At 41.6% G+C, this 14,417-nt stretch overlaps 1 protein-coding gene across 27 annotated transcripts in view; it reads right to left on the reverse strand.

Annotated features, from left to right (window-relative positions):
* Window positions 1-14,417, reverse strand: part of LRRFIP2 (LRR binding FLII interacting protein 2) — a 104,854-nt gene that overhangs the window by 36,629 nt on the left and 53,808 nt on the right. For 11 of the 27 annotated variants that reach the window (XM_069958506.1, XM_069958505.1, XM_069958480.1 and 8 more), the window contains 9 exons: window positions 12,235-12,276; window positions 11,248-11,310; window positions 6,849-6,923; window positions 6,282-6,329; window positions 2,740-2,784; window positions 1,980-2,027; window positions 1,824-1,880; window positions 1,474-1,536; window positions 73-180 (listed from right to left, as the gene is read on the reverse strand). The exons of 6 other annotated variants lie outside the window; for them this stretch is intronic. In XM_069958506.1, coding sequence (XP_069814607.1) covers window positions 73-180; window positions 1,474-1,536; window positions 1,824-1,880; window positions 1,980-2,027; window positions 2,740-2,784; window positions 6,282-6,329; window positions 6,849-6,923; window positions 11,248-11,310; window positions 12,235-12,276 — 549 coding nt within the window. The remainder of the gene's footprint in view (window positions 1-72; window positions 181-1,473; window positions 1,537-1,823; window positions 1,881-1,979; window positions 2,028-2,739; window positions 2,785-6,281; window positions 6,330-6,848; window positions 6,924-11,247; window positions 11,311-12,234; window positions 12,277-14,417) is intronic. 10 more of the 27 variants (XM_069958503.1, XM_069958492.1, XM_069958487.1 and 7 more) reach the window with 6 other exon arrangements.

Genomic DNA, 14,417 nt, shown 5'->3' on the forward strand with positions numbered 1-14,417 from the left:
CAGGTTAGGGCGTGAAGGGGGAAACACCATCTCAATGCACAAGGCAGTGTCTGAACATGCATTACAACTCACATTATTGAGATCAGGGAGGCTGATATCATCAGACACAATACTTCCCCTACGATTGGAGCGACTAAAATAATCCGCTGCAGATTCACTCTGGTCTGAAAAGTCTGATAACTTGGGAGACACGGCGGAAAAAATAAAAGCTTACTAAGCCACTCAAGACCAATAATAAAATGACAGCTGACGTGTGCCTGTCAATTACAGCAATATGAGAGGAGATATGGATGTGCTGCCATTGGTACAGCATACCTTGTAATAGGCACCAAAGAAAGCTCCTCTTAAAGGGAGACTCTAACCCGCTGTTATGTTCCCATAGCACACTGCACACTGAGGATGAGGGTAATTTCCTTACCGTCATCCTTTGGGCAGTTGTCAGCAAATCTTTCATTTTACTAATATGTAAATTAGGCAGTTTGGTCCACTGGGGGTGGGGTTACCAATCTACTCCACCAACACAGTGCCTACTCATGAATATTGAGGTGGAGCTCTGCAAGGATGCCACTCAAGCGCCCATCACTGTAGAGCGCCAGATAAATATTTAAGAGAAAGTGCTAGTGGGTAGGACAGACTGGTGCATTAAGGATGCTAATCCCACCTCCAGTGCCCCAAAATGCCTAAATTATATTATGTTGAACATGAGTAAGAAAATGACCTTTATTTTTAGCATCCTGTGTGCTATGGAAACATAACAGCAGATTAGATTCTTCTAACCTGATATAAGTTTCCCTTTAAAGGAAACCTATCATTACTTTCATGCTGCCTAAACAAAGAGTAACTGAGATGGTCTCCAGCAGCATCCCTCCACGCCACCAGCTTTGACTGATAGATTTCTCCCTCTATGGGTACCACCATGGACCATCCCAATGACTCATGGTACAGGCAGCACAAATGCAATGACAGGTTCAAAATGGAAGGAGAAGCCTAATATGTCAAATAACCTGGCCACATTTTGGAGTAGATGGGAGGATATAATGAGGTTCTGCAGCACCTAGAGCAATTTACAGTGCCACAGTATCCCAATGAGGAGGGAAAACCAAAAGTACACCTAACAGTGCAACTAAAGTGAAGAAATATGGGAGGGTTGGGGCAGATCAGTAGCAGTTCAGCAGAAAGAGGAATTAGAAGTTAATGGCGACAATAAACTGACACATTTGTTCAACTGCTTGTTCTGACAGAATAGAGTAAAATGTATACTCATAAGTGGCACATTAGGTATTAGGCATTAATCACAAAAAAAAAATGTATGACAATAAAGTATTGAAAACTGGTATAATCAATAATAGAATACAGCACTGCAGAACGTTAAATAGCCTAAGAAGGATACAACCTCAACAGTTGCAGTAAAAATAAATACAGTTCTCAGTTATTAAAATGATGCAAAAAACATGTGCATGCAACTGATCTCACCACACTATCTCTTCGTCCTCGTCCAGCACTATAGGAGGACACAGACCCCTCATCATCTGTACACTAGGGAACATGATGAAATGCAGCACATCAACACATGTTACTCATAAACTAATATGTCCCAAATGTTATTAAACACACAGACCAAAAAGATGTCACTGGTTGTTTACTATTTACAAGCACTGAAACGTGACAAGCTGTAGGTTGCAGCCATACAGTGTTACTCTATGACCCATATATAGTTGGTACAGATAGTTTTAATGTCAGATAACATGAGTGCAATAGAGAAAGACCCCCTTAAGGTTATTTATGACTGGGGCTGTGCACACCCATGCAGCAGGAGTTCTCACCACGGGACTGCTTCTTGTAGAGCTGGCTCTGGAGGAATTGTAGCTGTACTCAGATGGCTGGTGACAGGGTTAGTACAAAAGAAAATCAATAGTTGAATACTGCCTGACTTCAAGACCCTCAAGAAGAATACAAGCTACAAGAAAGTTGAGACTTACAGTTCTGGGTGTGTACGAGCTAGTAAAACCACCATCATAGAGTGATGTCTAAAAGAAAATATAGGAGGCAGAGGTCCACTATTAACTTTACATGTGATCTTTACATACTAGACTTGTCATCCAAAGGCTATTCCCCATAGCAATAGGACTGCAAACTCAGAAGCACTCATTTAATCTTCAGCAGTATGCAAGTGGCTAAGCATTGTCCAAAGCCATCTCCAAGACATGCTTTCAATGACAAACAGCTGTCTAGAAACTACTTTACCTGATAATTGTTTAATAGGTTTTCCAGTCAAATCTAATACTAAATCTAACTCTTTGCCTGTAAAAATTAAAATGCTGGACTAGAAAACTTACCTCCCCTGCTGCTGCCATGGTTAAATCTTGTGATCTCAGCTGCGGTCCTTTTCTTACACCTTCTCAGTCCAGTGATTGGCTGAGCGGGACTGAATGACTGGACAGAGAAGGAAAAGGACAGTAGTGAAGATTTGACAGCAGCAGAAAAGCAGGGGAGGTAAGTATGTGGTCAATTCTTGGTATTTATTGCTCAGGGAGGAATATCCCAAAAGTTTAGTTTGCCTGGAAAACCTGTTAAGAATTTAGTTTAAGGTAATGGCACATAAAGATTACAATAAAGTAGCATGACAAAAAACTGCAGTGTGAACTCCAATCCCTAGAAGCCAAAGTATGCCTTTTCCTGCAAATAAGCCAGTTTCTTTGCATTTCACAACAGCGCATGAAGCAGATGGCAAATACGAACCGAGCTGGCGCTTCGAGTCAAACTAGTGCTTAGCTTTGGTGAAGTCTGTGAATAAAACATTTTTTTTTTTTTTATTAAGAGTCTGACTACCTGGGAAGTTATTTATAGTGATATCTGTCACTATATGACACTAATACCCCAAAACCTTAACATGGAAACGGCATATAGTGTGCCTGGCTGCTTAGATAAACATTTAAGTCATGTGCATTCTAGGAAATGTAGTCTGGTTACTGTAAATTATACGCAGCATTTAAAAAAAAAATAAAAAATGTTGCAGTATTTCAATTCATTTTTCCTTTGAAGCCAGAAGTGGATTCAAAGGAAAATTATAGACTAAGGTTGCAGTCACACCACGATTTTGCTGTAAAAGGCAAGGATACATCAAAACCCTAACAAAATGAAGGCTGATGCATCTGTGCACGGACTGGCAGTGACCATGTTTAGGCCTCATTCAGTGGTTTACTTAAGCTTCTCTGGAAGTTAAAAAGGAGCCAGTCATGTCCATGGTGGTGTGTACCAGGCTTGATTGGCATTAAGGAGAATTCCAACCAAATTCATAATTACAGGGCCAGTAGGGGGTGGGGCGGAACATAATAAACAAATCTATTCTTACCAGTCCTCGTGTCCTTGCAGCACCACAACACAGAGCTCTTGGGACCCCACCAGATGTCATCTTCTCTTCATTTCTTACTTCGTCACAGAGAAGCCACAGAGAAAGGGTGGAAGACAGTCTGCTCAGCCAGTCAGTGACTGAAGCGGTGTCCTGCCCCAGTCACTCACTGGCTGAGTGGGGCATCCATCAGCTGAGACATGACCTAGCGGGAGGGATGGGGTGGAGTGTGTGTGTGTGTGTGTGTGTGTGTGTGTGGGGGGGGGGGGGGGGGGGTAGGGTAGAGATGGAGAATCCCAGAAGGGGTGCAGCACTGCAAAGGCATGGGGTTCGGTAAGTATAGGTTGTTTAAAATGTTTTCCCCAATCCCTGTCCGTTCTGCTTTTGTTTTTTATTTGGCCAGACATCTTCTTTGAGTTCCCAGAACTCAGGGTGCCAATCATGTGTGAATGGCTAGGAAGAGGGTGGAGGCAGCATATCTAAATGCCACTGCGGCTCTGCCCCATGCCTAATTACCAGAAGCAGGGATTAAAGAGTAATATTTTGCAAATAATGCCCCAAGTCTAGAGCTCTGCGATAAATTGTGAAGAAAAATGGCCTTGGTTAACCGACCTGATCTCCCGCAGGTCATTTTTTGTTTGTTTGTTTTTTCACGCTTTTACCATGAGGCCAGTTGAACACACTCCCTGGGCTGCGACACCTGCTGGGCAGGAAATCCCCTCAATGTCGGAATTCCCTGCTCTCCACAAGGTGTCCCAGCCAAAAGGAGAAGGTTTTTCCTTTTGGAGAAAGGCTCTTTGAAATGCCCAGGCCTCTACAGGGGATGTCACTCTGACATACCGTGCAGATGGCATGTAACAAAGCAGCAGGGACAGTACAGGCAGCTACTGAAGGGGATATGTATGTGGGCAGGGTTTGGAAAGATGAATTGCAGCATAAAGCACATGAAAGCAGTGCCCGAGTGGCGAGTGCCCTTGTCCTCCCCCTCTATCTCAACGTACGGTCTTCCACATGCTGTCCTCAGTGCTCCACTTTCCAAATATTTGAGCCATCCAGTATGTGCCATCTTACCCAGCCTGCTCACCCCAAGTATCTAGACCACTGAACCCCCTGCCTCCTACCCAAGCCTGTGAACAACCCCTCAATATCTTACACGGCTAGTAACCCCTCCCCTGGTGTTTTACCCAGCCTCTGCCCCCCGTTTCTTATTGTGTGTATACATGTATGTATTTTGTGATGTGCAGTTTGTGTGCACTCCTGTGTGATATATTGTACGTATGTGTGATGTGTGTGCTGCTGTGTGATATATTTTATGCATATCTGATGTGTATTGTAATGCTGATGCTGTGTGATATGTGGTATGTATGTATGTATGATCTGTAGTGTTTGCTGCAGTGTGATATAGTGTGTGTGTGTGATGTATTAAATATTGTATGTATGTGTGGTGTGTAGTGTGTGCTGCAGTGTAAAATATTGTATGTGTTGCTCTTGTGTGATATATTATACCTGTGCTGTATTTAATCTGTGAATCTTCACAGCAAATAAGTGGTAATTGTTACCTCTGTACAACACAGTGGAAATAGCAGGGGAGTTGGGGCTTTAGAAGGGTCTCCAGGGGGTTGGGGTTGTAGTGTTTGATTGGAGGGTCAGGGGTTAGGCCTCGCATACTTTTGCAGGCCTGTGTAGTCTGATCCTGTTAGGGCCCTATTCAACGGGACGATTATCGTTCAGATTATTGTTAAATCGTTCGAATCTAAACGATAATCGTTCTGTTGAAATGCAGTTAACGATTAATGACCGAACGAGAAATCGTTGAATAGCGGCGGCAGCGAGCGGGGAACGAGGAGCAAACAAGCACTGAGAGCGCTCGTTTGCTCCTCTAGACGACCCGTGAAATAGGGCCATAAGACCTGGACCTATTTTTATCGTTGCTCGTTCGCAAATCGTTCGCATTGATTAAGACATCTTTCGCAGTAGATACAAACGCAATAGCGAAGAAAAAACTATCGCAAATACGATCATAAGTAACAATTATGGTTCCATGGAAATGAGTGAACGTTTTCAGGTCTTTCGCAATAGTGGTCGTTTGAGATCGTTAATGATTATGCGAATGATAGTCATCCGGTGGAATAGGGCCCTTACTTCAGTCCCTTGCTACATGTTCTTGATAACTTAAAACATGAAAGGACAGGGACAGAGTCTGTAAACCTGGGACACATAGGTTTGCATAGGATCTGTATACATGAAACAAAAGATCTCATAAAGCACATCTGTATATAAATGTGATATAATGGGTGTGGCATAATAATTGTTCAATAATCTTAATCAAGGTTACATTTCAATTAAAGGAGAAGTCAGGCAAAATTTTTTATTAAAGTATTGTATTGCCCCCCAAAAGTTATACAAATTACCAATATACACTTATTATGGGAAATGATTATAAAGTGCTTTTTTCCCTGCACTTACTACTGCATCAAGGCTTCACTTCCTGGATAAAATGGTGTTGTCACAACCTGACTCCCAGAGAGGATGATTCTCTTCAGCAGCCACAGCCCGCACAGCTCTGGGAGTCGGGTCGTGACATCACCATGTTATTCAGGAAGTGACATCACCACGTTATCCAGGAAGTGACATCACCACGTTATCCAGGAAGTGAAGCCTTGATGCAGTAGTAAGTGCAGGGAAAAAAGCACTTTATAAGCATTTCCTGTAATAAGTGTATATTGGTAATTTGTATAACTTTTGGGGGGCAATACAATACTTTTTAATACATTTTCGCCTGACTTCTCCTTTAATCATGTTGTTGTTTTAGGCTATAACCACCCAGCCCTACCCGATGCAGACAGATTAGGACATGAGTGGTTCCCTTTAAGAGGAAAGAGGTTAATCTGCAATGACTATTCTTGTAATTTATAACCAGCAAAATACTAACCCTGGAACTCCTGGAAGTGGCAAGGGGGTCACTGTACATTGAAGAGGACTATGTGGGAAAAAATATTTAAATGACATATTTAAAAATTAACACAAAAAACAACATGGCATGCCAAACCTTTTTACACTCCAGACATACATTTGTGACTTTTGTATGTGAAACACGTAGTTAAGTAGATGTTAGTTATTTGTGTATTACCACCATAGCCTAAAGAAATTATTGACAGGCAAAACAACAAAGTAGTTTGCTAGTAGCTACTTTTATCTGATGCATGCTATCACTGGAACAAACATGTTTCGCAAGAGTCAGTTAAAAGAACCAGCCCACTTCAAGGAGAAGCAATCACAGCATTTCCTGTTTCGAGTCATCTGGCTGTAAAAGCTTCCTCCTGTGTGAACATCTGTATTTACATGTGCAGGCCTTGTATGGCGACAGTATGTTGCATCTATATGCTTACATTTCATTGCTTAATCTAACATGCCAGCAATTCAACTCTGATGTTAACTCCAAAGTGCACCTTAATGGTTATAGCACACAAGACCAGTTCAGGAAGCAAACAGAACGGACCCGAGTTTGGTAGGTGGAGATGGGTTTGCTATATTTAAGGCTGCTATAGTTTCTCTGATCGTGATTAAGTCCAGTCTGTAAGAGGCAGAAAACACATATTAAAAACTATACCACTATAGACCGGACATAAGAAAAAGTAAATGCAGTACTTTTACAATCCCAGCTGTACGTGCCTGCCGGATCCACTAACCGGGCTACGTAAAATGACCTTCAAGTGGATGCAACATACAACATCTCCATACTAAAATACATCTGCCATTAAAATAAGCGACATGTTCACATGACAAACTATTTCCCTCTTTCTGGAGATAAATAATTCTAAGAATTATACTACCATCATAATTCCAGACTATTGTAACTCATTTTTCTTTGAAACATGCTGTATACATCTTTACAACCAATGGGGGAGATTTATCAAACATGGTGTAAAGTGAAACTGGCTCAGTTGCCCCTAGCAACCAATCGGATTCTACTTTTCATTCCTCCCAGACTCTTTGGAAAACCAGTGGAATCTGGTTGGTTGCTAGGGGCAACTGAGGCAGTTTCACTTTACACCATGTCTGATAAATTTCCCCCAATGTGTTTTTGGTTGCTCCGATGTGTCCAATAGGAAGCAACTTTAAATATGATCCTGGTAAATAATCCTAGTTAAAGAGGATGTTCCACCCGGTACATCCTCTTTAACCTGAACCCACGGATCGATTGGCGCCGGCAAAGGGAAGCCGATGCCGCGGTCCGTTTTTCGGACCGCCGCCCAGTTCCAGTGCACGGCGCCGTTCGATCCAGTGGTACCGGCCAGTCTGTAGCACTGGAGGTCGGCCGGCCCGCCCCCAGTGGGAGGGAATTCCCTCCCCTGTATTACACGGCTCCATTCATTCTAAGAGAGCCACGTCATCAAAGTGAATAGAAATGAATTGTAATACCACACACAACCTGTGGGCAGGTGTAGTGTTGTTTTTGCAAGAAAGCAGCTGTGCTTTTTCTATTTCTGAATTACCTTTAAAGAGGTTCTCCAACAGTCGGCTTTTTTAATATACTTACCTGTCCGCACTCTGTGTCCTCCTCTGGTGTTGTCGGTGTCCCCCGCTGACTGCAGAACCTCCACTTCCAAGACAAACTCTTCTCAGGAGCTACAGCCCAATCAGCCAATCACTGGCCGCAGGACTGTCCTGTCTCAGTGAGTGGCTGAATAGGTGGTCATTCCCAAGACGAGCGTGTCTCCAAAGTCGAGGCTCTGCAGTGAGTGAGGGACACCGGCAACACCAGAGGAGAACGCAGAGGAAGTGCACGGAGGTAAGGATAACACGTTTATTGTTTTATATGAACAGGCAGTAGTAGCAGGACAACCACTTTAACAGTGAAGCACTTGAAGTTACACTGTTTATGTTACCCTGAAGTTACTAAAAAGGTGTAGCCCTCAATCTCAAGACAGGCACATGTCCAGGAGGTTTATGGCATGCCATAAGCAATAAATGTACACATGGGAATACCTAAGGGTCCATTTACACAAAGATTATCTGACAGATTATCTGCCAAACATGTGAAGCCAAAGCCAGGAATTGATTTGAAAAGGGGAGAAATCTCAGGCTTTCCTTTATGACCTGATCTCTGTTTATAGTCTGTTTCTGGCTTTGGCTTCAAATCTTTGGCAGATAATCTTTCTGTGTAAATGGACCCTAATATCTAGAGTAACTAATTGAAGATTAAAAGAATCTAACCTGTTGTTACATGCATCCTTAGAGCAGTTTTCGCTAAATCTAAAGTTTAATTAATGTGTAAATTAGGTGGTTTGATGCACCGAGGGTTGTCTATAGCCCTCAGTGAACCAATCCATCGGTCTGCTGCTTTCTGATAAATATTAAAGTGGCATTCTGCAGTGATGTCACTACTACACTCATCACTGCAGAGCAACAGATCAATATTCACAAGGAGATGTGGGAGGGGCGGATCAGTGCACTGAGGGCTACAGTCCCACCCCGAACCAAACTGAAGCTTTGATGAAAACTACGCTGAGGATGAAGGTTAGAGAGGTTCTAACCTGCTGTTAGATTACCATTAAAAAGCTGGGGAACAGGTGATAAATCTGTGCAAACCTCCAGTACAAGACAAGAGTACAAGAGGGCGTCAAAGGTTCAGAGTACAACAAACCTCATTGACTTTAATGGGGTCAATTAGGTTTGTGTCTTTTATTTCAATGGGAGTGTAAAGGCACAAGCAAATGCAAAATTTTCTAGTACAAAATCTTTTGAAAGGCTACTGATCCTGTCTAGAGGTCCATTAACACATACAGTAACTGCAGAAGATTTGATGTCCAAATTTAAAGTTGATTAGTCAAATATGCCATTATCTGCATTTAAAAAGACTTTTCCCAGCCCCCCCCCCCCCCCTTCTTCCTCTCTTCCATTCACTGCTCATTATCAGGAAATTATGTCTTGTTGCATCAGACGTGCCCCTGTCTGTTCTATGGAGAGGGGATGGGGGAGGAGGAAGGAGGGAGATTAGTTGGCAGCAGAGAACAAAGAATTACACAGCGGGACCTGTGTGAAAGCCTCTATTCAGAGGTCAGAGGTCAGTGGTGACTTGAGAGAAGATAGCCCGGTAACGTAGCGGTAAATTAAAACTTTTTTGTCCTGTTGTGGTGCCTCCCTCATCTCCCTCCACCCCTCCTCTCCATAGAGAACAATGAAGACAGGGGGGAGAGCTTCAAACTGCTTTTTCATGCTAAAAATGCATTTTTCAGCTAATAATCCCAATTACAAAGTTTCTTAAAATCTTTTTCTTCAAAAAAAAAAAAAAATCAAACGACAGGTACACTTTAACCCCTAGATGACGTAGGACGTAACGGTACGTCCTGGAAGTCTGTGCCCAGACGACCCTGGGTGTACCGGTACATCCTGAGCTATGAAGCGTGCACCAGAGCGCAGCGCGGCGGTGTTTAAGTGTAAGTGACAGGGGGAGTCCCCTGTCACTTAACGATCGGGACCCCCGTAGTGTGACTGCGGGGGTCCCGATCATTAAAAAAATGCACAGGCAGGCTCAATGGGCAGAGCGCCGATAACACAGATCAATGCTATGCCTATGGCATAGCAATGATCAGTGTAGAAAATGAAAGTCATGTATGTACAAGTCCCCCAAAGGGACTTAAAATGTATAAAAAAAAAAAAGTTAAAATCACTATTACACTACCCCAAAGCCCCTCCCCCAATAAAAGTTTAAATCACCCCCCTTTCCCATTATATAAATAAAACATATAAAAATAAATAAACATATAATATACCGTAGCGTATGTAATTGTCCGATCTATTAAAATATAACAAGCGTCATTGCGAACTGTGAGCGGCGTAGACGAAAAGAGGGGAAAAAGCGCGCGGATTACCGATTTTATGTTACATTATATATGGAAAAAAAGGATAAAAAGTAATCAAAACGTTCGATCATCACAAATATGATATTAATAAAAACTAGAGATCATGGCGGAAAAAAAAAATCACACCCCATACAGCCACGTAGGTGAAAAAATAAAACCGTTATAAGCGTCACAATAGGCCCACTTTATTAACAATTAATTGTCAAAAAAAAAAAAAAGGGTTTCATAAAAAAAAAAAAAAAAAAAAAAACAGAATCTGTATAAACCTGCATATGGTTGTGTTCGGACTGACCTATAGAGTGATAGTATCATGTCACTTTTACCATATAGTGCATTACGTAGACACAGGAACCCCCCAAACGTTACCATATTGCATTCTTTTTACTATTTCACCTATTTATCTTCATAAATAATATATTTGGGATTCCGTCATACATGTTCTGGTAGAATTAAAGACGCCATTACAAAGTACAACTATTCCTGTAACAAACAAGCCATTACATGGCCCTGTAGATAGAAAACTGAAAGTGCTGGAGCTCTTAAAAGGGGAGGAGGGAAAAACTAAAGTGCAAAGATCAAAATTTGCGCAGTCCACTGGGTCATTTTGGGCCTGGTCCTCAAAGGGTTAAAGTAGAGTTCCATCATTTAGTTAAACTGATCTACAGCATAAAATCTGCTACATCAAATCTGCTGCAGATCCTGTGCATGGGAATGGACCCTAGAACTGGACAGAATAAACTACAAGACAACAGAATAAACACAAGACAGTAAGAAGTGACAGCAAATCTCTTAAACAACATGTACGTCACTTTTTTACTAACACCAATTCTTGGTAGACTACATTTTAATTCTCACACGAAATCTGTGACAGTCCTAGTATGCCAGTTATGCCACAAAAATGTTCTAGACTTTCCTTTTCCAACCAAAAAAACATTCTGTTCATTTTGGCATAAAGAATGGTCCAAAATGGTCACCATTAGATGCATCTATGCTGTTTACTGACAAGGACTATGCATATGGTTCTGTACTAACCAGTAAGTCTTTACTGGTTACAGAGAATTTATTCTTGCTTCCATAAGAGTTGTAGGTATGGCTCTGTAAAAAAAAAAAAAAAGTAGTTTCTAACTCAAGACAACAACAAAGACACAAAGAAGAGAAAACAAAGTGGTCACTGAAAGGACTCACTCAAAAATTAAATCACGCACAGGGCTAGGTTCACACTGTTAGAGGCACACACTGTGTCTGCTCAGAGCCACCATAACAGGGCATAATTTTTCAGCCATTTCACTGAATAATAACCGACACAAGTAGAAAACCTGATGGACCCAATAAAAGTCAATGGGGCCACTTGGGCTCCATTTGTGGTCATTGGCCAGTACGGAAAGACAACTGTGACGAAAGCTCAGAACAGAATTTCTGATGTAAACATAGCCTAAAATGAGGAAGGGGGGGGTTGACCAACATGCAACTATAAGGTGTGATGCTTTACTTTTTTTTCGGGCATTACCAATACAGATTGAATAAAGTTTAGCGGATACAGGAGATTTTAGACTGGAAAGTCTGTCAATTGATTCAGCAACACATATTCCTCTATAAGGGTATGTTTTCTCAATGCCTTTCTCAATGTGTCATAGCCAGTCTATGAAAGAGCGCTCCCCCGTTCCTGTTGCTCTCCGCTCAAAGATGTGACATGCCACTTCTTTGAGCGGAGGAGCGCGTGCTCTCCCATAGATGGGCTATGGGACACAGACTAGCGGGATTCTGTGGCAGAAAGTTCCGCTGCGGAATTCCGGCTGTTTTACTCAGTGTGAACATACCCTAGCACAGTATACCCACTGACTAGTGGTAAGTTCAACCTATAGGAAGTTACATGCAACAATCTAGAGTATACTTCAAGGTATGTACCAAAAAAACACGTGTATGCCTAATGAAAAACCATAAATATTACACAGGCAGTTAGCAAAAAAAGGGTAAAACTGTTTAGTGTCACACGGTGCAGTGTGCAATCTTGTTACATACAGACAGTACACTTCTCCTGGATGAATCCTTTGGCAAATCATACTGAAAAAAATAAGAAAGTAAGTCATAAAAAAACAAAAGCACAGCAACAGAGTAAGGGCCCTATTACACCAAAAGATGTTTGACAGATTATCTGACAGATTTTTTCAGCCAAAGTCAGGAACAGACTATAAACAGAGAACAGGTCATAAAGATAACACTGAGATTTCTCCTCTTTTCAAATCCATTCCTGGCTTTGGCTGAAAAAATCTGTCAAATAATCTGTCAGACATCTTTTGGTGTAATAGGGCCTTAAGGGTGGATTCAAGTTACGTGTTGCACATACGTCAGGAGCTTTTTACAGGCTGTGACATATGCCTCATAGTGAACCTTAACAACCATGGGCTAACTTAGTATACTATTAACAGATGCATTTTTATGGGTTCCAGTTTGATGCAGAGATGTAATATCAAAACCAACTAATGGTGCAGACAGATTTATCTGACAGATCTTTGAAGCCAAAACCAGGAGTAGACTATAAACAGGGATCAGGTCATAAAGGAAAGGGATCTAGCCTCTTTTTAAATCCATTCCTGGCTTTGGCTTCCAAAATCTGTCAGATACATTTTTCTGTGTAAATGCACCCTTAGTATATAATTGTATTTTTATTCTTTGAGATATGACATTGACAAGCTGGATGGAGGTCAAACAGACCCTTTTTTGCCCCGGTCAGGCAATGTGAGGCTATGAAGGAGCTTTCCGGATGTACACACTATGTGGAAATGAGGGGATAAGACAATGTATGGCAGATCTATTTACTGAAAGAGGAGATTTAACATAGTGTAACATGTAACACTGAAATTGTGGTGTATTTTTTATTCACACAATATTATGGATACAGTGCATTGGGTGTATTACATGTTAAAGGAGATAGGTCTACAGCAGAGATGGAAGTTTGCTTCTTGTCACAGTTTTTATCCTATAAACTTGCCACACATAACTAACCAAACAGTTTACAGAGAACACAAGCTAATGGTGCGTTTACACAGACAGATTTATCTGACAGATTTTTGAAGCCAAAACCAGGAACAGACTATAAACAGAGAGCAGGCCATAAAGGAAAGACTGAGATTTCTCCTCTTTTTAAATCCATTCCTGGCTTTGGCTTCCAAAATTGGTCAGATAAATCTCTCTGTGTAAACGCACCATTAGGGTACAAACACACACGCCATATACGCTGCGTATTTACTGCTGCGATACGCAGCAGATTAGATCTAAATAACTGAACACAGCATCAAATCTGCTGCGTATCTGCTGTGTGTGTTTGTACTCTTAGTGTTCTTTCTACACTATGTCAGCTGCATCTGTCCAATTAACAATACTGGCAGAGAACTACAACTGAGAGAACAGGAAACCCGAAACAGGACACACCCTGTTATCCGTCATCCACCAGAAGCAAATGGATATGAGTAAGCACTGGCACAAAGCTGCACATGATCAGCCTCATGAGTCAGGAAAAATGCTCCTATTATGGATTTAATGGAAGTGGATGCCTCCCCCTCCAAGGCTTCTTCTCAGCTACATCTAGTTCAACTGTCTCAAAAACATGAGTTTTTTTCTGAAGAAATGCAATATACTATATATGGAGTATATAGACTCAGATATTCCTTAAGTGAGGACTATGAAGCTAGAATCATATGTGGACGATTTTGAGCCAGCCTTTCAGTCACAGGAGGGGCTACAAAAGAGAAGGAAAATCAGACTTTTTTTTTCCTCATCTCCTACAGACACAAGGTTAAGTGAACTTACCAAGCATAGTATGCCATTCAACTAGATAGAAAAACACATTTTACATCTGATACATGTCACAGGAGGTTTCCTATGATCGGTATATAATGCAAGTCATTCATATACAGACACTGCTTATTTCTTTTCTGGCAAAAGTGCTCTGTTACCGAGTACACTGCTACCCTCAACCAACTCCAACACCACACACACACACACATACATACATATAGGGCTGGGCGATAATGGCCTAAATTAATATCGCGGTTTATCGTACATATTGCCGCGGTAACGATAAATTGAGCGATAATTATGACACACCCCCTTTTGAAAACCACACCCATTTGAAACACGACGTTTCGGCGTCTCCTATGCCATTTTCAAGTGGCACATAGGAGACGTTAAAACCCTGTGGTTTA

This window comes from Dendropsophus ebraccatus, chromosome 2 (genome assembly GCF_027789765.1).
Source record: "Dendropsophus ebraccatus isolate aDenEbr1 chromosome 2, aDenEbr1.pat, whole genome shotgun sequence".
Taxonomy (NCBI): Eukaryota; Metazoa; Chordata; class Amphibia; order Anura; family Hylidae; genus Dendropsophus; species Dendropsophus ebraccatus.